The 23,143-nt window shown below is 47.4% G+C and overlaps 1 protein-coding gene across 1 annotated transcript in view; it reads left to right on the forward strand.

The window, feature by feature from the left end:
* The window catches only part of IGSF3 (immunoglobulin superfamily member 3), a 98,299-nt gene that overhangs the window by 42,739 nt on the left and 32,417 nt on the right, over nucleotides 1–23,143 (forward strand). Inside the window, exons 3-5 of the mRNA XM_003793823.2 lie at nucleotides 12,101–12,478; nucleotides 14,601–15,011; nucleotides 20,082–20,471. Of these exons, the coding sequence (XP_003793871.1) occupies nucleotides 12,101–12,478; nucleotides 14,601–15,011; nucleotides 20,082–20,471 (1,179 nt within the window). The remainder of the gene's footprint in view (nucleotides 1–12,100; nucleotides 12,479–14,600; nucleotides 15,012–20,081; nucleotides 20,472–23,143) is intronic.

The following is a 23,143-nucleotide window of genomic DNA, read 5'->3' on the forward strand; positions in this document are numbered from 1 at the left end:
TGTCTTATGATGTCAGGTTCCATAGTTCTCTTCTCTGGGCTGCTGCAGAATTAATCTCCACCTCTAGGGTTCTGTTTTGTGTCTGAGGCCGACTTTTCTGTGCTCTGAGTAAGAATGAGCAGGTCCCACCGCTCACTGCCTGTTCACACTCATGTTCAGAGCCTGGTCCTTGATGTGAATTGGAAAACCCCAGGGCTGCCACAGAGGAGAACAAATCACAAGAGGCTGAACTACCCACAGTGAAGGTCAAAGCTGAGGGGGAGGATTGATCATGAATTGTTGTTGTAAGTAAGGGGTGCTTGGGACAGTACCCAGAAATGGTGCCGTGCTCTCAGCTATTTTTAGTTGCTTGCAGATGTTCGTGTTTTGTGAGTATGCTAGTCATATTTCAAGGTTCCTGGCCACCCACGCTGTCGGCAGGGGAGGCCCCCAGTGGTGCCTGCTGCCCTGCGTGGTTGTATGCCGGGTAATGGAACACAGATGCCCATCTGGTCAAATCTGGCCTGGGTAGGTGGAAATGCCTAGCATAAGTAGCCCTAAAATCTACAACTTTGTGGGCCTGGCTTCAAAATAAATAAAAACTTGCTCAGCCGTTGAGATTGTTATGTGGGGAATTTGCATTAAGAGCCACAGTGGTGGGTCTAGCAGCAACAGTAGGCAGGTGTGAGCTGAGTATTTAGGGCATAGAAACTGGGGCCACATAAAGGGAGTTTGTCCCTGAAAAGCAGAGGGGAGTTGTCGTAGGAGTGTTGTCCAAGTCACAGAAGTTATCCAGTTCTGGCCCTTCCAAGGTGTAGCTATGCTATGATCCATACCCTTGGGTTGCCCTGAGATTCTGCCATGGGGCTTCTCATACCCATTCTGCTCCCTCTCTGCTTCCGATACACACCTGAGCTAATGGATGGGGCTGTGCTTTTCTGACTGTCCCGCTAACTTCCAAGAGAACAGCCTATGGGCTCATTGGCTAATGATTCCACCACTGAGAGGGTCACGGCAGCATCTCCAGGAGGCCAAAGGCACGTCACTGAGAAATCTCTGGCCAGCAGGGCCTTGGTGGGGTTGGGAGAGAGAAGTGTTCATGTTCTGCACGGGCGTGCTTCCTCTCGGAGGCGTGGGGAGCTGGGACTGCACCGAAGACCCCGATTCAAAGCCTGGGCATTCCTACTTAAGCAGCCCCATTTTCTAGTTTTGTATTCTCATGGCCTGGGTGTTGGTAGACAGAAGTGGGGGGACACTATGTTGAGGAGCATGGCAGACTTGCCTTCGTGTGAGCCTTCCGAAGCCATGGCCACCCCTTCACACACAGGTCTTATTTCAGCGCCACTTGAGAAGCCCGTCCAAGGGCCTCTGCATCCCTTTGTGGCCTGGTGAGCTGCTGTCCTGATGCTGCCTGAAGAAGCCCCCCTGGCATGTTTTCAGGAAAGCTCTGGGGCTGTGTGAGCACTGAGGGGGACATAGCCAGAGCCCTGCCAGCGCAGGGTGATAGGAGCTGAGGAGGAGTTATTCTGGTCCTCATGTGGGGAGGGCGGCCAGTAGAGAGAATGCTCTGAGATCCAGACTGAAAATCTGGGGACCAGACTGAGAGTCTGTAAAAACTGGGGTATCCTAGGTCCAGAAATGAAGCCTAAAATAGTAGCAGCAGGACTTGTTATGGAATGTGTGTCAGGAGAAGGAACGAGGCACTTGCGGGTCTGGAGTGATGGTCCTTTTACTGGAACTCACTCTGAGCTTGTGGTTCACTAGGTCCCTGGACTTACAGAGAGTCACACCACAAGGCTGCCCTCTTTGAAAAAAGCCTGATACTCAGCCCATTTCCGTTATCTCCAGAACCGGCCGGAAAGAGAGTGGTCAGGGTAATTACAGGGAGAGCATTTACAGGCAAGTAATCCGATCCCATCTTTTTGATTTTGCCCCCTCCAGAAAATACAAGGCAACTACTAGCACTTATATTCAATTACAAGCCCTTTGATTGGATGGTGCCCTGAATCCAGCTGTGGAAAGGGGAGTGCTGGCTCCGAGCAGGCTGCGGGCCACGCTTGCTGCCTTTCCTTCCAGACCCTGCTTCCAGGCCTTTCTGGATGGAGTGGGGGGGCAGGATTGGAGGCGGGGAAGATGAGAGGCTGGGAAGCACTCTGCGGCATCACCTCTGCCTTTTCTGGGAGGGGAGTGGAGGGTGATGGCTAGAAAATGGGCGATAGGAGAGGAGGGGCAGAGCAAAGAGCAGAAGGTGTGGTCCTCTAGGCTGACTTGGTGCAAGCCTGCCATCGGATGAAAGGGCCAAGGACATCCTATAAGTGTCAGGTTTCCCTGTGGCCACAGGGGAGAGAAGCTGGAGGATTGTGTACATTCAGGTGAGGAAAGGGCAAGAGAGAGCAAGCAAGGGAAAGAGAAGGGCTTATTGGTTATAGAAGAAAAAAAAAATCAATAAAAAACTAGTGGTCTGAGTGGCTTATGTGATCCTAGCACTCTGAGAGGCTGAGGTGGGTGGATTGCTTGAGCTCAGCCTAAGCAAGGTGAGACCTTGTCTCTACTAAAATTAGGAAAACTAGCTGGGGATCATGGTGTGCACCTGTAGACCCAGCTACTCAGGATGCTGAGGCAAAAGGATCACTTGAGCCCAAGAGTTTGAGGTTTCTGTGAGCTATGATGCCACAGCACTCGGCCCACGGTGACAGAGTGAGACTGTCTTTTACAAAAAAATAGAGGCTGGGTGTGGTGGCTCATGTCTGTAATCCTAGTACTTTGGGAGGTCGAGGCAGGTGGACTGCCTGAGCTCATGAATTTGAGACCAGCCTGAGCTAGAGCAAGACCTTGTCTCTATAAAATATAGCTGGGCATTGTGATAGGTGCCTGTAGTTCCAGCTACTTGGAAGGCTGAGGCAAGAGAACTGCTTAAGCCCAAGAGTTTGAGGTTGCTGTGAGCTGTGGCACCACGGTACTGTGAGACAAAGTGAGACTCTTAAAAAAAAAAAAGAAAGAAAAAGAAATAACTTAAATATCCACTAATAGGAGAATAAGTAAAATGTGGTATAATCCTATGATGGCATACTATACAGATTCTTAAAAGGTTAAGAACTAGAACTATATTAGATCTCAAAAACATTGAGGAGGAAAACCAGGAAGCGTCAGTCAGTATTAGGGCTGTAATAGTGGGAGTCAGAAGAGATTGCAAGCTGATAACATTCTGAGTTCTAAAAACATTTTAGGTGAATGATCTGAGCAAATATTATAACATCATGTTTAAAATATTTTGAGTCATAGTTTAGCAGTTCTCTAAGGAGGCTACTTCAGCATTTGGTAATGAAATTAGGCAAGAACTCAGTAGAAGGGACCCCGCCCAGGGGCCATGTGCCTAAGGGACCCCGCCCAGGGGCCATGTGCCTAAGGGACCCCGCCCAGGGGCCATGTGCCTGAATGTCTTGACCTCGAGCAGCCAGTGGAGATGTTAGAGGGATCAGTGTCCACGTGGGATGAAGGAAATCATTGGTCTTGCAGTCCTCTTGGCTAGTCCGGTAGCTGGCAGTCATACCGCCTTAGAAATGGCATTGATAATTTAACATTTATTAATCATCATCTTTAGATCAGCTCTATTTTGGGTACCACTGGAGATTAAGCTAAAAGAAAAAAGGAAATAATGAATGAATATTCTTTGCCCGTGTAATGAAAACCAGGCGAGGCCCTCATCTCATCTGTCTCGGCTCTGAGTTTCGTCTCTGCCCCCAGCCCTGCCCTCTGCTCTGTCCTCCACCTGCTCCCAGAGTGATGATTCCAAAACACAAATCTGAACCGTCTCCTCTTTCTCAGCTTCCCCGTCCCAAAGGAGGCGCTTGACTTTGTCGGTGTGCCTCTCAGTGCCCTTGTCCACCTGGCAGTAAAGATTTGTGACTAAAGAGGCCTTAGGAAGCTTCCCTCTCGTCCTGGAACAGACTGCAGTATTTCCGTGGGGTACACCCAGCCCCACATCCTTTGAAGCTTGGTTCGGGTGTCGCTGCTGTGCTGCCTCTTTGGACTCTTTCCTCCTTCTAACCTTGCCCTTTGCACCTCACTGCCATCGTATCCTGCTATATAATAATAATTACTTGTGTGTATTTGTTTTGGGATTGTCAGCTTAGAATAAAAGTATATATTCGTCAAATAAAAGTATATTTTATTCATCTCTCTCTCACGGTTTCTGTCCCAGTATCTAGCATGTAGCGGGTACTAAAAAAAAATGTTCATTTAAAGTGTACCATGTATATCATTTGTCTTTGCTGCTGTAAAACAAGTTTCACTAGAACTCAGTGGCTGAAAACAAGCATTTTGTTATGTTGATAGAATCGGGGGGGGGGGGGTCAGGAATTTGGTTGGGGGGGTGCCTGGCAGACATGGTGGGGGCCTCAGCTGGGAAGATCCTAAGGCTGAGGGTGGCTCACTGTGGAGGCTCGTTTGCCCACCTGGCTGACGGTGATGCTGGCTGTGGACGGGGAGCTCTGCTGGCGCTCGGGCTGGAGCACCTGCCCATGGCTGCTCTGCCCTGGGCCCCCTCACAGCATCGAAGCATCAGGAGCATTGGACATTTTAACTCAGGGCACAGCTAGCTAAATGGAAGCCACATTGCTTTTCAGGTCCTAGCCTTGCAAGTCACACAGCGTCACAAGCCTGCTCAAACTCAAAGAGAAGGGAATTGCACTCCCACCTCTGGATATGGTCATGTTGCAGAAGAGCACGTGGGACAGGAGATGTCATTGCTTCTGTGTTCGGAAAATACACCCTGCCATGGTGTGAGGGACAAGTTTGATCCACAGCTAGACTGTATGTACAGTAGTCAGTATGTCCCTGACTGTAGCTGGTGGCCAGACACTTACTGAACACTTACTACATGCCAAGAATTGAGATTTAAATGTAGAGGCTCATTTAATACTTTCATAACACTATAAAGGGGATACCATTTTACTGTTGAGGAACTGGAGGCACAGAGAGGTTAAGTGACCAGCCCAGGGTCCCACAGCTACTGCCTGTGCTCTGGGAAGTCAGTGAAGGGGGAGTGCTCGGGAATTAGCTCCATTCTTTAGTCCACAGCTGGGTTGTGGCACTGCATTTATCATGGGAGTTGATGGCTATCTCAAGGGATGTTTTCGATGAAAGTCAGGACCCAGATACATACAGGTGGTTGTCTTGGGAAGCCAAACCTTGAGCTGTCCTGGCTGTGTGGCTCTCCTTGTGCATGTGTACCTTGGTTAGAACATCCCGGGGTGGTGGTGACATCGCAGGCCTTCTTCATTAAGATGCGTTTCATAGCACAGGTGTCTTTAGCCTGTCCTCATTTACTCTGTGACTCCCTCCTAAGGGTTCGCATCTGTAAAGTGAAGTCACTGAGTGTATTTACCTCCTATGTTGCTGTGAGGGATAAAATGAGTTGATACAAACAGTGCCAGATACCTGGTTGGGGCTCAGTAAGTGCTGCCTATCATCATTATTATTATTTTTTGGAGACAGAGTCTCACTATGCTACCCTGGGTAGAGTGCAGTGGCATCATCATAGCACACAGCAACCTCAGTCTCTTGGGGTCAGCTGGGACTACATGTGTCCACCACCCTGCCCAGCTAGTTTTTCTATTTTTAGTAGAGACAGGGTCTTGCTCTTGCTAAGGCTCATCTGGTACTCCTGAGCTCAAATGGTCCTCTTGCCTGCACCTCCCAGGTTGCTAGGATTATAGGCATGAGCCACTATGTCTGACCTGCCTATCACTGTAAAGGCCTAAGTTTGGGGTTTGCCTCTCACCATATCTGGAAAGGGGTAAAAAAAAATATATATATATATCTAGATAAAGACTTTTAGCTCAAGTCACTTCTTGTCCCCCCAATGGCTGGAGGGTAACAAGTAGGTATCTCCAGACTTTGTGACTGATATGCCAGTTCAAGGGGCCCATTGGTAGCTCTGTATGTGGAGCCTCGATGTTTTATGAAGCTCTTAGTTGGCCTGGTCTCCACCTGTTTTGCATGCTGTTAAGTTAAGTGCCCATTTTTAACTTGAGGCTAGATGAACTCCCCATTCCGTCTTTTAGGATGAAGTGGGCAAGTAGGTCCAATGGGTGCTTTGTCACTCGTCACTGATAGTCACAGAACACATTCAGCGTGAGCCGTAGACTAAGAAGACTGTTAGTCATGGTTGGTGGTCTGGAGAAAGTTACTTACCCTTGAAGGCCATTTCCGTGTCTGGTAAATGTGGCAGTAATGACATCAACCCCATTTAGTTGCTATGAGGATTCGATGAGATGATGCCCACAGAACAGTCAGCCCTGCGTGGTGCGCACAAAAGTGCTAATCATTGTGATCACTGATCTTCATATTAAAAACAGTGTATTCTTCCTTATCTAAAAAATGGGAAATTATGGCTGGGCATGGTGGCTCACACCTATAATCCTACCACTCTGGGAGGCTGAGATGAGTGGGTTGCTTGAGCTCAGGAGTTCAAGACCATCCTGAGCAAGAGTTAGACCCCAGCTCTACTAAAAATAAAAAATCAGCCAGGCATGATGGTAGGCCCTTGTAGTCCCAGCTACTTGGGAGGCTGCAGTAAGAGGATTGCTTGAACCCAGGAGTTAGAGATTGCTGTGAGCTATGACTCCACTGCACTCTATCCCAGATGACTGAGTGAGAGTATCTCAAAAAAAGAAAAAAAGGGGAAAATAGAGAAATGGTATTGAGAAAAATGGGAAAATAGAGGACGGGAGATGTTGTTACTCCTGTAACAGGAGAGGGGGAGAGATTGCCCATATTCTCACTGCCCACTGGCTTAGCCCAGTATCATCAATGTTTTGTTGGCTTGTTTTTCTACATACAGTATTCTTTATTAAAAGTAAGTTACAGTTGCAGTTTTGTATTTTTAAACCCAAACTTAAAAGTAAGTTACAGTTGCAGTTTTGTATTTTTTAACCCAAACTTTATGTTCTTTTTAATGCTCTTGTACTTACAACGATTTTTCCTGTTTTTAGATTGATAACTCATATGGGTAGAGATGAGATAGAACTTTAAAATATTCATTTGTGGGCTGTCACTGTATTATTTGATCTTTAGAGTTTCTCTGTGAGACAGATCCATGGGACATTACATTTCTCTCATTTGATAGGTAAAGAAATATACCAGGGTGGCCAAGTCACATGCAGAATTTAGAGCGTCAGGGTGCCCGTGAGCTTTGATGACTGTGCAGACTGTAGCTGGAAGGGGAGGTGGAAGAGGGCAAGGTGGATTCCTCTGACACTGTGACGTGCTTAGTCAGGCATCTAGAAGGTGTAAATTAGATCCTGTGCTTGTAGATGTAGGTCTCTAAGCCAAGGGGTATTTCAAAAAATGCATGAGCTTTCCCAGGCACAGGGACCCCTCCCTGCTCACTCACCCCTGACTCATTCCGCCCTCAGTTAAGTTCATCTAGGGCTTGAGCACAAAGAAGCGGGAACATCCTTGGACTGGCAATATCTTGAAAAGCCAGTTAAGTGATATTTTATGCTTGTGTGACTGGGGATTGTAAAAATACATGGCCCTACCCACTGACCATTTATTGTCTGAAAAATTATTTTCCTTAGTCTTTTTTGGGGTCTTGAATCCTTTTAAGACTCTTTTGAAACATATAAACCCTTTCTCAAGAGCACATGGTTTTGCATCCAATCTTATGAACCATAGATGTCTATGTTAGTTATATATCAGTGCAAAACAATTTATCCTAAAACTTTAGGGTTAAAACAATAATAAACATTTATTATCTCATACAGTTGCTGTGGTTCAGGGATAGTTCTGGCTCAGGATCTTCCAGGAGGTTGCCGTCAATATATTTTCTGGGGTTGTTGTAATCTGAAGGCTTGACTGGGGCTGGAGGATCCACTTCCAAGCTGGCTTAGTCATATACTGACAGGTGGCTGTTGGCAGGAGGCCTCATGTAGACCTTTTCCACAAGTAGGGCTGCTTTGATGTGCTCATAGCATGGTGTTTATCTTTTCATGACTTAGCCTTGGAAGTCACTTGCCATCATTTCTGCATTTTCTTTTGGCCACAGAAGCCAGCTCTGTTCACTGCACAAAGTAAGGGCCAAGGAAGAGTCCTGCACAGCTGCCGTGCCCTCTTCCCTGTGTACCACCCTCCCTGGACATCACTCTGTGCACCAGCACGGAAGGTCTCCTAACTCTGTCACCTAGGGTTCTTTTATGGAGTTTCATTATGTGGGTATGATTGATGCAGTCATTGCCATTGGTGATGGGGTCAATCTCCAGCTCCCTTTGTCCCCAGAGGTCTGGGAGTAGGGCTGAAAGTTCCAACCCTCTAAGCATGGACAGTCTCTTCTTTGAAACTATGTAAGGGCCCCCTTTGACTCACCTCATTAGCATAAACTCTGGTATGGCCCAAAGGGGCTCCTTATGAATAATAAAAGGCATTGCAGTCAGATAGGGAATTCCAAAGGGTTTAGCTCAGTTCTAGGAACTGGGGACAAAAACCAAATATGTATATTTTTAACATTTTATAGTAGTGACTATAAAAGACATTTTATATACCAAGCATGCATTATTTTCATTTTTGTTAAAAGTTTTTTTTTTTAGTTATAAAACTAGTACATACTTATTATAGAGGAGTGGGAGAGGGAGTAAAATGTAAAGAAGAAAATAAAAGCCACTTGCCATCCTACCACCTGGTATTTTCTTTCTAGTCTTTTCCGTACAGTTATATATAACACTTTGGTCTTTGGCTTTATATTATGGAAGTAACATTTGCTTATTGCAAAGTAATCTAAAGAATGCAGATGTTTACAATCTAAAGAGTTATTTTTAAATAAAAATAATCCTTGCCTAGGAGGTGTCCTCTGTTGTGGGCTGAGAGGTGGAAAGGGCAGTGGGGTCAGAGGAAACCTTGGTCAGGGTTGGGGTCCTGAGTCTGCTTGAAAGCAGCAAGGTCTGAGCAGCAGGGGCAGTGGCAGGAGAAGAAAATGCAGGGGTGAGGTGTGGAACGGGAATTAAACTGCCAGGAAGAAAATGTTGATTTTATTTCTGTGTTGAGATCCACTTTCTAAAAGCAGCATTATTTTCAGGGGTCAAAGGCCCTTGCTGGGGTGGGTAGAACCTAAGGAGATAGTTAACAGGCAGGTACAGCTGAATGTATGTGGTTAAAGTACACTCCAGTATTTATTATTTGTCAGGGCTGTTTGTAACCTGCCTCCAGACTGGACGAGTTGTTTTGACCCTGCTGCCCTGGCTCGTTCAGGCCACTTAACACTGTTGCCTTTGGGTGGAGAGGGAAGTGTGTGTTGTGCTTTTTAAGGTCTGTAAATAGAAGGCACTCTGGTTAAACGCATTGCGTCACAAGAGCGGGCATCAGATGGGTCTCTAATGCTTTCTTTTTGTACAGGGGAAGACTAGAGGACTGGGAGACTTTCTTGAGCCAAATCTTTGAAGAGTCTTTGCAGAAGGGAGGAACTTAAAAGCCCTGACAGCCCTAAGTTAGGATATGTTCTTTCATTTGAGCACCTGGCTGGCACCATGTAGGTAGGGATGCTTTAAAATAGCAGTCCTTACTCCTGCTACAACGGAGTAGAATCACCTGGGGAGCTTCACAACTCCTAGTGCCCTGGCTGCACCCCAGACCAATTATGTCAGGTGAGGGCCCAGCACTGTTACTTTTCAAAGTCCCCGAGGTTCTTCCAGCATAGGCCCAAGGCTAAGAAGTAGTCCTTAAAGAAGACGCTGGTGCGCCCTGACCGCCTCCAGCCTGCTTTGCTCCAGGCGAGGGGTAGTGATCACTGCTGTCTCAGAACACTGCAACGCAAGGAGACCTAACTGTTAGGATGTAGTAAGTTGTTCTCAACGTGTTCCACATTTCAGGAATACTGCAGATGGTTGATTCAGTTGTCACTATAGTGGGTGTGTGTATACACAGCCGTGCATTCCTTAATGATGGGGTACTTTCAGAGAAATACATCATTAGGTGATCTCCCAGTTGTGAGAAAATCATAGAGTGTACTTAACACAAACCTAGATGGTAAATGCTGTATATTTTTATTTATGCAAATTTTTTCATATGGAAAGCCAAATGTCTTAACACCATTACCGACTATCAGTTGTTTCCCCTACTTGATCTGCAGTGCCAATATTAAGTACATGTATCAGACTTCTTTCTGTTCATGTTCCATTAGAAGCTGGTAGGACCACTGTGGTACGTGCAGTCCATCATTGACCGAAACGCTGTTATGGGTGCATGACTATGTATATTTTTTACATTGTCATAAAAAGAGTACATAGAGGCAAGATGTTATACACCAAGTTTTAACACACTGAAAACTACTAATGAGTTGTCTTGTCACTTACTTTTTATACAGCAATGAACACCATGAGCCAGAATTTATCAGATAACTCCACACACCGCTTTGTTCTGTTGATCTGTCCCCTCCCCTTGCCCATTTCATTTTTTCTGCTTCTGCCAAAGCCAAGATGAGGTTCCATGTAAAATTTTGTTTGGGGATGGCGGAAGGTTCTGCACAAACAGATGTTTGTAAGCCGTAGGCCTTTCCTGGATTTGAGGTCCCCCGTTCTTCACATTAGACCAGCTTGCTTTGAGGCTGGGCTGAGAGCTGCATCCCACTAGTATCTGAGCCATCCCAGCTGTTCACCAGCTGGATCCACTTCAGATGGGGCAGCTGCCCTTCCCACTGGGGTGGAGGAGAGACTCTTCCATGCAAGTGGGCGGCAGGTGTTGGGGGAGGTGGGCAGCCCAGAGAGAGTGTCATTGTCAAATGGCCATTGGCCAAATCTTATCTCCTGTGCATCCAGAGCCACAGACTATTCCAACTACAAGGGGGTTTAGCAAGCAGCTCTCTATTGAAGACTGATGGTGGGCTAGGACCTGAGCTAGGAGCTTCACAGACATTGTCTTTCAGTAATTCTGCAAGGCATACTCTTCCTTATCCCACCCTACAGACAAGGAAACTGAGGCTTGGAAAGATAAAGAACACTTGTCCAAGGTCACAGCTCATAAGTGACAAAGTCAGCGTTGGGATACATGCGAGTCCTCCTTAGAAATAATTTTATGGATGAGGAGATTGAAGTCTGGAGAGTAAAAGCAATTTGTCCAAGGTGACGCAGCCAGTTCTAATTGGTGGCCGAGCTGTGAGTAGCCCTAACCTGCTCTACCCACCACACTGCAATACCTGGGTGCCACCGAGGGAAAGGGCGAAGGGGGTGCTCTTCCCACCTTCTGATGGCTCATACGCAGTCAGTGTTGTGTTGGTGTTGAACGGGAAATTAAACTCACCTTGCCGTGTTGAGAAGAACATGGGGAAGGCAGGCAGAAGTGACCTTGGAAAGCTGTATCCCAGCCAGAAGGCTGAGGGGGAGAGTAGGCAAATTGAGCAGTGACCTCTGGGCAGCCTGACTGTCCTCACTACAGGTTTTGCTGTGCACTGTTACATCCCCCCCCTTCATCAGACGGTGGGAATCTGGGCAGCAGAATCTGCTTCAGCCCTTCACGATCGTATTGTGTGTGCTGTTCAGACCTGCAGCGGCCTGCGGGAGCTCAGTCCTACCTCCATTTATGGAGGGAAGAGAATTGAGGGCAGGCTCCTGGGGGTGGTGTGCGGGATAGCTGCATCCGAAAAGGAAGGGTACAACACCCAAAAGAGGACGCTCCCAGGCTTCTCGGCCTCCAGCACGCTGATCAAGGAAGGTTTCATTTCAGCCAAATTGCAAGACTGTTGGTTTTATTTGTTTTTTCATCTGAATTTGTTGTCAAGGACTCAACTTTTCTTGCTCATTTTATTAAAAACTTTATAAACAACATTAATAAATAGATATAAAACTGCCACATAAATGACAAACAAAGGGACTAAATGAAATTCCCAAGGGTCAGCCGTTAGAATAAGTAACAAAACCGTGTCCTTGCGCTATCAGACTCCCATCTATGCAAATCAGGGATGGCGCGTTACCACAGAGTGTTTTAATTAATATTTATAAATCACAGAGTGCCTCTGAAAGGGCCAGTATGCTATTCATATTATTATCATGCCACACAAATAACAAACCCTTGGAGATTGCAGCCAGTTTTGCATTTTGTTCCAACGTGTTGTCTGTACCTCTCTCCCTCCTAGGTGTGGTGTCAGCACAGCGGCAAGTCACCGTTCAGGAAGGCCCCTTGTACCGCACAGAGGGCTCCCACATCACCATCTGGTGCAACGTGAGCGGCTACCAGGGCCCTTTAGAGCAGAACTTCCAGTGGTCCATTTACCTGCCTTCGGCCCCAGAGCGAGAGGTGCAGATTGTCAGCACTGTGGACTCCTCCTTCCCTTACGCCATCTACACCCAGCGTGTCCGCGGCGGGAAGATCTATGTGGAAAGAGTCCAGGGGAACTCGGCCTTACTGCACATCACGGATCTCCAGGCGCGGGATGCCGGGGAGTATGAATGCCACACGCCTAACACCGATGACCGATACTTTGGGAGTTACAGTGCAAAGATGAACCTCGTGGGTAAGGAGATAGTGTTTTCACGTGGCCAAATGTCTGGCCTGACTCACTTCTTTTATAGTGCAACTTTTTTTTATATCAGGCATTTGACTTAAAAAAAAAAAACCTTCCCTTCCCCCAAGTGTTTTAGAGGTCAATAGATAGTATAAGTGAACAAAATTTCTGTGTTTGCTTGTATATAATAGAACATTGAGGCTTTAACATAAAAAAGATCTAATGCAGATACTAAAAACTTCGGGAGGTAGGGCCGAGCCTGATGGCTCATGCCTATAATCCCAGCACTTCAGAGGCTGAGGCAGGTGGACTGCCTGAGCTCACAGTTTCGAGACCAGGCTGAACCAGAGTGAGACCTCAGCCGCTGCCTGAAGTCCCAGTTACTTGGGAGGCTGAGGTAAGAGAATTGCTTAACCCGAGGAGTTTGAGGTTGCTGTAAGCTATGACACCATGGCACTCTACCAAGGGTGACAAAGTGAGACTCTCTCAAAAAAAAAAAAAAAATTCGGAAGCTAATTGACCTCTAGCTAATGAAAAGGGATATAAAAATATAGGATAGGGACGTTGTGGTTGATGTGGAGAAATGATGAGGATGATGAAGCCTATGACATCAGCTGGAAGAGAGGCAAGACCTCTCGCAAAGGACGGGCCTTTGGACAGGACCTGAGATGCCTGGGGGCCCTACTGTGGCCGGAAGGTATGTGGCTGCTGGTCCTTTGGCTCTGTGGCTTAGGAGATGTGAACTGCCTGTCTCCTTTGGTGCTCCTTGGGTGAGGGAGGAAGCCTGAGGAGGAGGGAGCTTTCACTGGACAGCAGTGGCCACAGTGTTTGCCATTGTCAAAGGGTTAGCCAAGTCGAGGTTGTTCTGTTTTTCTGTCCAAGTCTTAATTTCTAGTTTTTATTATGGAAGGTAAGCACGGGGTATTGATAATCTTTTATTAACACAAATGCTGTTAGCTATTTACTTTTCTTTTGTTTTATAAGTCTGTATCCCAACAAAAGACCTTTAAGACCCAGTTCTGGGATGAGTCCAGGGAGAAGACACACACTTCTTGTGAGTAGGGTGCCCTCGTCAGACAGACGGGTGGTAGTGTTCAATCTCCAGGAAGATGTAAGGCTCAGGGTACCGTTCTGACCAAGGGACCACGGGAGAGCTCTTCTCTTGCCTGAATCATCCCAGGCTGTGGCTTCCTTCCAATGTGAGCCACTTTGACGATGAATTAGATGAAAATTAGATTTCTTTTTTTTTTCTTAATTGTTGATGATTCGTTGAGGGTACAAGAACCAGGTTACATTGATTGCATTTGTTAGGTAAAGTCCCTCTTATAATTGTGTTCCCCCCACCCCCATTTTTTGAGACAGAATCTTATTCTTTTGCTCTGGGGTTAAGTGCCGTGCTGCACTCAAGCTCTTGGGCTCAAATGATCCTCTTGCCTCAGCCTCCTGAGTAGCTAGGGCTACAGGTGCCTGCCACAATGCCTGGCTAGTTTTTCTATTTTTAGTAGAGACAGACTCTCACTCTTGCTTAGGTTCTTCTTGAACTCCTAGGCTCAAGCAATCTTCCCAGCTCAGCCTCCCAAAGTGCTGGGATTACTTCTTAAAAGGGGTAGAGAAAATGATGATTTTTTTTCTACCAAAAAAGTTTTCTTTTAATACTCTTTTTGGAGTGATGCATTCCTGAAGTAAGTTGGGGAATGGGTATGTGGGATGAGGAGAAGAAAGAAAATGAGGAAGTTGTAGAGAAATGTAAAACTCAAGGTTCCAGAGCCATGTCCATTTGAAGATCAGTTAGAGGTAGAGTTAAAGTTTCTCAAAGCAATACTGAAATCAGTAAAAGATCTTATTTGACCTAAAAGAAAATTATTTTTATGTAGTGTTTTCAGGGAGCTTATTTATTATGTGAAATGAAATACAGCCTATGTGTAAGTGTCAGTACCAAAAAAAAAAGAACATCCTAAAGTCTTACAGAAAACTCTTATCAATGTGCCATTTGGGGTTGACTCTGATGGTTAAAGGCCGACTGTTGGAGACACAGTAACAGTAAAGCATGCGTGGAGTGGGAGCTGAGGCCCCCTAAGTCTAAAATTCCGCAGCTTTGTGATTGCACTTTTGGGACCTTTCTGTGTTGCAGTGATCCCAGACTCCCTGCAGACCGCTGCCATGCCCCAGACTCTGCACAAAGTAGAGCAGGACCCGCTGGAGCTCACTTGTGAGGTGGCCACGGAGACGTTCCAGCACAGCCACCTGTCTGTGGCCTGGCTGCGGCAGAAGGGTGGCGAGAAGCCTGTGGAGGTCATCTCCCTGAGCCGAGATTTCGTGCTTCACTCCAGCAGCGAGTATGCCCAGAGGCAGAGCCTGGGGGAGGTGCGGCTGGACAAGCTGGGGAGGACCACCTTCCGCCTCACCATCTTCCACCTGCAGCCTGCTGACCAGGGCGAGTTCTACTGTGAGGCTGCCGAGTGGATCCAGGATCCCGATGGGTCGTGGTATGCCATGACCCGGAAGCGTTCCGAGGGTGCCGTGGTCAACGTTCAGCCCACTGGTCAGTCTCTCTGAGCCTCTTGTCTCCATTCTTTGCCTGGTGGTAAAATGTGTCAGACACTGGGAGGGTGTGGCAACTCCTTGTGTGGGGACCTCTAATGATACAATAAGTAGGTTTTTGTGTGAAGTTCAAGATTGTCCTGCCTGTGGTCGGAGGGAGCTGAGGCTTACGTAGGACTTAGGTCACTTACACCCGATCTTCTAGGGAGGCACAGGTGCTGCCCAGATGGAATCTTGCTTATAGATGTGTTTTCTTTCACCTACCAGTGTTTATGTTTTCTTGAATTGGAAACTTACTTTAAAAACTGGGAGATTTTACAGAAACCATTTGTATCTTAGGACTCTGGGTTTCCATTGCTGTCAGCCACAGTTGTCACTGTAATTGATGATGTCCCTTTCTTCAGGTCCCAATCTGGTACCTGACACTTGGGTTGATGAGCCTTCTATGCAAAGTATAAAATTATGAACTAGGGAAATTTGGGCTTAAATTATTATGTTTTATATTTAGGAGATTCATTGGCAGTATTTTATAATTTCCAGAATGCTTCATCACATGTATTACGTCACTGTCCCTCAGGGGGTCTGTGAGGTGAGGAGGTGTGGGGATATTCCCAGTTTACAGATGAGGATGCTGAGTGAGGATTAGAGGGTGATGGGGCTTGTCAGTGAGGCCGCCCAGAGATTACCAGGTTCCAACCACTGTCGGCATTCTCAAGGGAAGAGAAGAGGAAGACCTGGAAAGGGTCCCAGAGGAGGTTGAGTGATATGGTTTAGAGCTGGGGCAGAGTGAGGGTGACACAGTGAGCTGAGTCCTCCCTGTCTCCTCTGGGTGTCCCTGTGGCCCCACACTCTACTCTCCCATTCTTGAGAGCTGATGACTCAGCTGGGCTGGGGGCAGGTTGTCATGGGAGGGTGGTGAACGTGCCATCGCTGTGGTGTGCAGAGTGGCCCGAGAGCTTTTCCTGTGTTGGTGCTGAGCCCTGTTGAGGGCTGCAGTGGCCCTGTGAGTAAGTACAGGCGTGGCTCGCGGGAAGTGTGCAGGGGAGCCGAGTGCCGTGGAGCCCCTCTGCAGCACCCGTCTCCTGGGCCCCTGTCCCATCTGTTCCTTCAGCTGCTCTGATCCTGGCTTAGTTCCTTTGCCTTCCTAGAGCAGCGTCTCACACTCACCAAGCAGTGCACATTCTGGGGCCTTATCCCACGAGTCCCGGGTCAGAGGCTCCTGGACTGGGCCCTGGAAGCTGGATTTCCAGTAGGTGTCTTGGGTGATTCTTCTGCTGTCTGCTCACTGTCAAGCTCGGCTTCTAAGGCAGATGTGTTTCTGTGGAGCTTTAAGGAGTCTGCTTTTACCAGAAGCATTTGGTTCCTGGGTAGGGAACACTTTATCTGCTTTGTAGGACATCGAGCAGTTTCTGGATCTTCCCATATGAAGAAATCTATCCAGGGGGCTTTATGTCATATCCCTTCCCTTCCTGGATGATGTTGAGATCAGTTTGAAGAGTCTGAACCAAATTTTGACTCTTAATGCTTTCAAATTAGGTTGCATCAGTTAATCTTCTTTATTTTAATCTTACCAATTTGGAACTAGGACTTTGTGAGTTTGCCCTGCAAACATATCCAGATTAAGCCAGCAAAGGGAAAACTCGTGAGATAGCAGGTTGATGCCCGTGCTCTGTCTTCCTGGGCTGCTCAGCCTAAGTGGCTGCATCTCCAGCTTTGCCCTTCTCTTCATTCACATGTTCAGCCAGTCTCCACAGCATTAAGGGGTTCAGAACTGAATAATTCTTGGAATCTGCACTTATAATACTTGCAGACCTGAGAGTCAGTGGCTGAGGAGGGTGCTGAGTGCTCAGACTGTGTGTGTGTGGTGTCCTCAGGGAACACAGGAGGTAGGAAGTTTTCTGGCAACTGTGTGCTTTCCCTGCATGGAATGGCTGATGAGACAAATCCAGGAAAACCAACAAGTTAGGCAACTTGAGCTGAGTCTTGAAGCTTGAGGAGTCAGCAGGAGGAGAAGCATAAAGGTTCAAAATTGATGTGTTTGTCAAGCAGAGAAAAGTCAAGTGTGACTAGATGCCAAGGTCCGGATCTGAGCCTGTAGCCCCAGATGCCGTAATGCAGAGCTTAGACTTGACTCTGTGGACCAAGAGTTTTCAAGCTGTTCTTCTTAAAACCTTAGAAGCCCCTTGGATGTGCCAAGGTGCACTTGGGGGTGTGTGTATGTGTTCATGTGCACACGTCCACACTCAGGTGTGCAGGGAGAAGGTATGTGAGGGCCTGGGTGTGCCTCCCTCCAAGCCCTGACTTCAACCAAATGTTCTCTATATTGAGCAGCAAAAGATTTTGTATGACTGAAGGAAGTCCCCTTCCCATGTCTCCCTCCTAATAAAGCTTGGGAACCCCTGCTGCAGACAGTTGGGAGAGAGGAGGCAGAGATTTTTAAGCAGAGTAACACATTCAAATCAGGAGTTTAGAAGGGAAAACCCACGGAGGCTGATAAAGCGGACTGGGTCTGAAGTAGAGACCAGGTCAGAAAGAGCTGGTAAGGCAGGAGCTTGGTCAGCAGGTGCTAGAGCAGAAGAATAAGGGGCTCAGTGGAAGTAGGGACCCAACTGCCTGGGAGGCCAAGACCAGGGCTCTTGTGGGTCCCTAAACTGTGGGAGTGAAGGGGGAAGGTGAAGGGACGGGAATGAGGATGTGCACAGTCTCGCTGAAAGTCTCTGCCTGCCCATTAGTGACAGCGTGGGTTGTCTTGTCTTTTGCTTTTAGTCACGGAGTTCATCCTACAAACAAACTCTCACAGAGATGCTCAGTATGTGAAAGACCCAGTGGGAACCTAGGAGACTAGAGTTCAGTTAGAGACTGAGCTGGGAAGCGATGAGTGGTGAAGGCTGGGGAGAGGCCCGTAGGGTAGATACAGGAAAGGGCCTGGAAAAACAGCAGCACTGACAGGGGGGTCAGAGAAGCAGGTCCCCGGGACAGGAAGGGGGACAGAACAGTCAGGCCAGCAGGAGGAGGAGCAGGCAGGAAGGCGTCAGGAGACCCAAGACGGGAGAAGGGTCCGGAGGCTTCAACCTACTTAAAAAAAAGCTTTTGGTTGAGTTGGGGGTGGAGGATAGGGCGGATCATTGGTGACATTTGCCAGGTCAGTGCAGCGTGGGAGAAGGGCCAGAAGCCAAATTTCTGAGGGTTGAAAGGGAGGGTTATTGGCAAAAGCATAGATCAGTTTCCAGAGATGTAACTGGGTATAAGCAAGGGCAAATTGCTATGCAGAAAGAGTGGGTGGCATGCTATCTTCAACCCTCACTAAGCCATGGGGGAACTCCCATGAGATAAGCAGAACCTTTGGCTGCCAAAGAAGAAAGCCACAGTTGCAGCCAGCTGATGTGGAGCCACGGAACAGTCTGCGGCCCAGGGCACCCCTTACACAGCTGCTGTGGCCTTTATGTGGAAGGAATGTGTTGGGTTATCGGTGACTACAGTTTAGTTGACCAGAGAGCCAATATCCAGCAGATGACACGAACACAGTCCCACCTGGGTGTGTTCATCCAGGAAGATGGGTGAAAACCTGCCTCTCGCATCTGCCACTTGGGCCTGGTCCCTGGGGGAGTAGAACTGCCACAGCAGGCACACATTGGCTGAGTGTAGTTTGCTCTGTCTGGAAGGAGCTGGGTTGCTGGAGAGACAGGGTTTTTGGAGCAGGACCTTGGCCCTGGTGGGAGGTGAGGGCTGGAGAGCCCGAGGAGCAAGTGGGTATAAACCTGAGCTAGGGCTGGGGATGAGGACCTGGACACAGCTCACTCGCAGCTCCTGTGTGTGCTCTGGGAGATGGGACCCTCATCTGCTTGGGCAGTGTGTGGGAATGGGGGGGCACGAGTCTCTCTGGGAGATGGGACCCTCATCTGCTTGGGCAGTGTGTGGGAATGGAGAGGGAGCACGGGTCTCTCTGGGAGATGGGACCCTCACCTGCTTGGGCAGTGTGTGGGAATGGGGGCGCACGGGTCTCTCTGGGAGATGGGACCCTCATCTGCTTGGGCAGTGTGTGGAATGGGGGGGGGCACAGGTCTTGAACACAGTGGAAAAGGCCATTCTTGGAAGGCGGTTGAGATTGGAGCTGGTGAATGTGCAAGGAATCCTAACCTCCCTGTCACAAGATTTTTCCCCTTAGAGGACCAGGGCTGGAAGTGGAAGGAGGCAGGATCTGGGCAGGTTACAGCTCCAGTCTCCAACCTTATCTCCATTTCTTACCCCGTCTGTCTCATGTGATTGGTGGTCACTGCACACCATTACACAGAGGGCTGTGACACTTTAGTGGAGATGAGCCTTCTTTGCTCACCTCCACTTGCCTGCTTAAACACCCAGCAATCTGAAGGGTGCATAGGGTCACTGGCCATTTCAGAGGTCATCTGACTTTCAGCTGAAGTAGGTACTTCCCCTCTCTGTCTGCCGCAAATATTGATCTGACAGGTGGTAGACTAGTGAAAAGACATTAGTTTTCATCTTTCCTATATAATTCTGTTAGGCTTACTCTTACCTATATCTTATTTGTAGTATTCCTATGGGCCGGGGAGAGTATTTTGCCGTACTTATGTTTATTTATTAGGATTACAGTCAGCCCCTTGGCCACTTTCTAATTTTTGTCTCACACACCTCACTGGGTGAGTCTTACAGTATCTGCTGAAGATATTTGTAGTCATGTTGCTTAAGTGGAGTTGTGGGTGCAAACATCGAGGCTAGACCTTTGCCATCTGCTTTTAAGTGATATCAGAGGTTCTGTACTGACCTCTGGGGGTCTAATCCAGGGCATAACAAGCTTTGAACTGAGCCCGTTGGTCTCAGCAGGGGTAACAAGCTCCTTAGACTGGGGATGAGCTACCTTTGAATTCTCTCTCTGATATTCAAGGGTTTCTCTGGACCTCAGATCACCTGGGTCTGAGTTGGATTTCTCTCCTAAAATAAATGCAGTGGTGCCTCCCCTGTAGTTAGCATTGCAGAGCGGGGATTGCTGATGCAGATTGGTTAGCTGGGGCCCTCATGCCTCTAGCATGTGTCCATTGGTTATTTGTTTTTTCAGACAAAGATTTCACCGTACGACTGGAAACAGACAAGCGACTGCACACAGTGGGTGAGCCAGTGGAGTTCAGATGCATCCTGGAGGCCCAGAACATTCCTGACCGTTACTTTGCCGTCTCCTGGGCTTTCAACAGCTCGCTCATCGCCAGCATGGGGCCTAATGCTGTGCCCATCCTCAACAGTGAATTCGCCCACCGGGAAGCCAGAGGACAGCTTAAGGTATCTAAAGAGAGTGACAGTGTCTTTGTGCTGAAGATCTACCACCTCCGCCAGGAAGACAGTGGGAAGTACAACTGCCGGGTGACAGAGCGGGAGAAAACGGTGACGGGGGAATTCATCGACAAGGAGAGCAAGCGTCCCAAGAATATCCCCATCATCGTTCTCCCCCTCAGTAAGTAGAGAGATGTGCTTCTTCCTTCTCCTCCCTTATTTCAGCATTACCTAGGAAGAGAAGGGGGTAGAGAACAGCCAGAGTGGGGGCGAGGGGAGGCCCGGCGGAACTGAGGGCTAAAGCAGAGCTGGGAGAGAACCCATGGAACTCTCTTCCCCCTGGAGCTTGCCTGTCCTCACTTAGCAGCCCCCTAGACAGGATCGGGGTGTGTCTCTGGCTGGAGCCAAGCACCGCAGACCCCAGTGCCAGCGGGCCTGTGCAGACACCCACAGCACCAACTCTGCTTGGAGGGAAACCAGGAGTCCTGGGAAGCTGTTTGCTCCCATGTGGGAATTAAATCCCAGAATAAGTAGGTAGATGCCTGTCTTGAAACTTCGCTTAAGGAGAGTTGGTCTTTTATGGGAGGATTTTAAATCATAAAGTACATTATTGAGAAGGATTTGCTCAGGTTGGTATTTTCTTAATCGTCTCTTTCCTATTGAAATTGCGTTTTTAAATTCAGAATAGATGGGATCTCTCACACCTTCCTGGAGCATAGGAATCAGTTTAGCTGATTTCCGGGGCTCCTGTGGCCGGCTCCCTGCCTCCACGTAGCTGGCGTTGTCTGGGAGGGTGGTGGCCATTGCTGGGGGATTCTAGGGACTACCAGTGTTTGTTCATGTTCTGTTTAAACATTCATAGTATCAGGGTGTTCTTATTAATCTTATTTCTCTCATAATTCTATTTTTAGTAAAAAGAAAATAAAAACTTAACAACGCTCTGATTTTAAACAAAATGATAAAGTTTTAAAACTAACCGTTAACCTTTTCTCCTACTCAAACTCTTCTTTCTCTTAGCCTTGTCATGATTTCCTTTACATTTTTATTTACTTTTACACATTTAAAGTATTTCTCTTCAAGTGTGAAGTAAAACGCAGACAATGGAGGTCTTATTGCTCTTTTTTTTTCCCTTTGCTCGTCAATTAGATTATTTTCTTTCATGCTTATTATTATTTTTTAAAACCACACATACATAGATACCTAATTGTCTTGAAATTCTTTTGTTTCTTAGCCCCCTTTCCCCCACTGCAATGCCTAGCATGGTGCTTTGCATAGAATAGGTGCTCGCTGAATATTTATCCAACTGAAATTATTGACGTGAATGTCCACTCTCTTTACTATTTCTTGTTGGTTTGTGCTTGCCTTAACCATGGACTCTCTTACTTTTAAACCTACAACTAATTCCTCATTAGTAGGGATGGAGTGAAGGGCAGCCACGATATTTATTTCCTGTAACTTTTGTACTAAGATTTCCCCCAATCCCTTCCAAGAACTTGTTTGATGATCTGTGGCCTGCTATATTGCTTTTCCAGCAGATAACTGGGTAGTTAAAGTTCCCCAGCATCACCAGATCCTGCCCCAAGGCCACTTGGGTAAGTCTACAAAGAACAACAATCACATCGGTAATGATAATACCTGAGATTTTAATGGCGCTTTTCCTCTTAAGAGCCCCAAGTGCTTCTTGCATATATCATCCCCTTCTCCACTCATACCTTTCACGTCCTTGTAGAGGCCAAGGTTATATCCATCCTGTGAGTGAAGAAGTCAGAGCACCACATAGGGAAGTAACTGAGCCCATGTCCAGCTGGAGGTTGAGTTTGCATCACATTAGGAAATGCTGGCTTCTAACTCCAGACCCACTGCTCTGCGCTTAGCCTGTGCCACACCATCCACTTCCTGATTTGAAATTTCATTTGTAAACATGCGCTCAGATTCTCATTAGTTTTGTCCTAGTTTTCACTTAATCTGGAGGGTTTTTAAATTGTGGCTGCCTTTTCCCAGGCCTGGGAACCCTGGTAAATAGTCTCAATGGGGCTGTGAGGCACTGGGTTTATATCTGCCTTTGCCTCGCCTCCTGGAATGGCTTTTCTTCTTGTAGCTCTACATTCTAAATGTGCAGGTTTGCCAGGTTGGCTCAAGCAACAGAGCGCCAAATGGCAGCCTTATAAACAAGCCAGGACTCACATTAAGAGTCTGCTGGGGTGATAGCCAAGAATGGGACTGATGTCCTGCAAATCATTCTTCTGCTTAAGACAAGCAAAAGGATTTTCTCCCTTGGTGCTGAAGTTGCCCTTTTAATCCCATTCTTTGAATTGATAACCGTGGGGATGATGCGTCTTTAATCCATAGAGGAATATTGTTGTTATTAATGGTGATGAAAAATAATTACCTATCTAATCCTCTCAATGTTGTGACCCCAAGAAGTAGGCGCTACTGGTATCTCCATTTTGCACATGAGAAATTGGAGCTTGGGTAGGTTAAGTAAGAACTCCAAGATTACAGAGTTATGAAGTCTCCACGCTCTTAACCACTAGTCCTTAGATGGTGCAAGCGCCTCTTGGTCTCCATGAGTCATGTCGGCATGACTCTTGAGGGACGTTGCCCTCCTGAGAAAATTGCTATTCCCTGCACTGTCCAGATCGTCTTCCCACGTGAAACAAGCAAACCCAGAATGGGTAGCAGGCATACTCATGAAAGTCAGAGCTATATGCTGAGTCTCCATGCTCGTCTTTATCTGTTTCTGGCTATTGGGGAAATTAAGGGGAGAAAAGATTGATTCAGATGCACTGTTATGTGTATGTGTGTGTTTCCCTTCAGTAATTGGGTGTGCCTCTTTAATCTGAGGTTTGATTT

The sequence above is a fragment of the Otolemur garnettii genome, unplaced genomic scaffold (assembly GCF_000181295.1).
Source record: "Otolemur garnettii isolate 467f Iridium unplaced genomic scaffold, OtoGar3 scaffold00073, whole genome shotgun sequence".
NCBI classification, from domain to species: domain Eukaryota; kingdom Metazoa; phylum Chordata; class Mammalia; order Primates; family Galagidae; genus Otolemur; species Otolemur garnettii.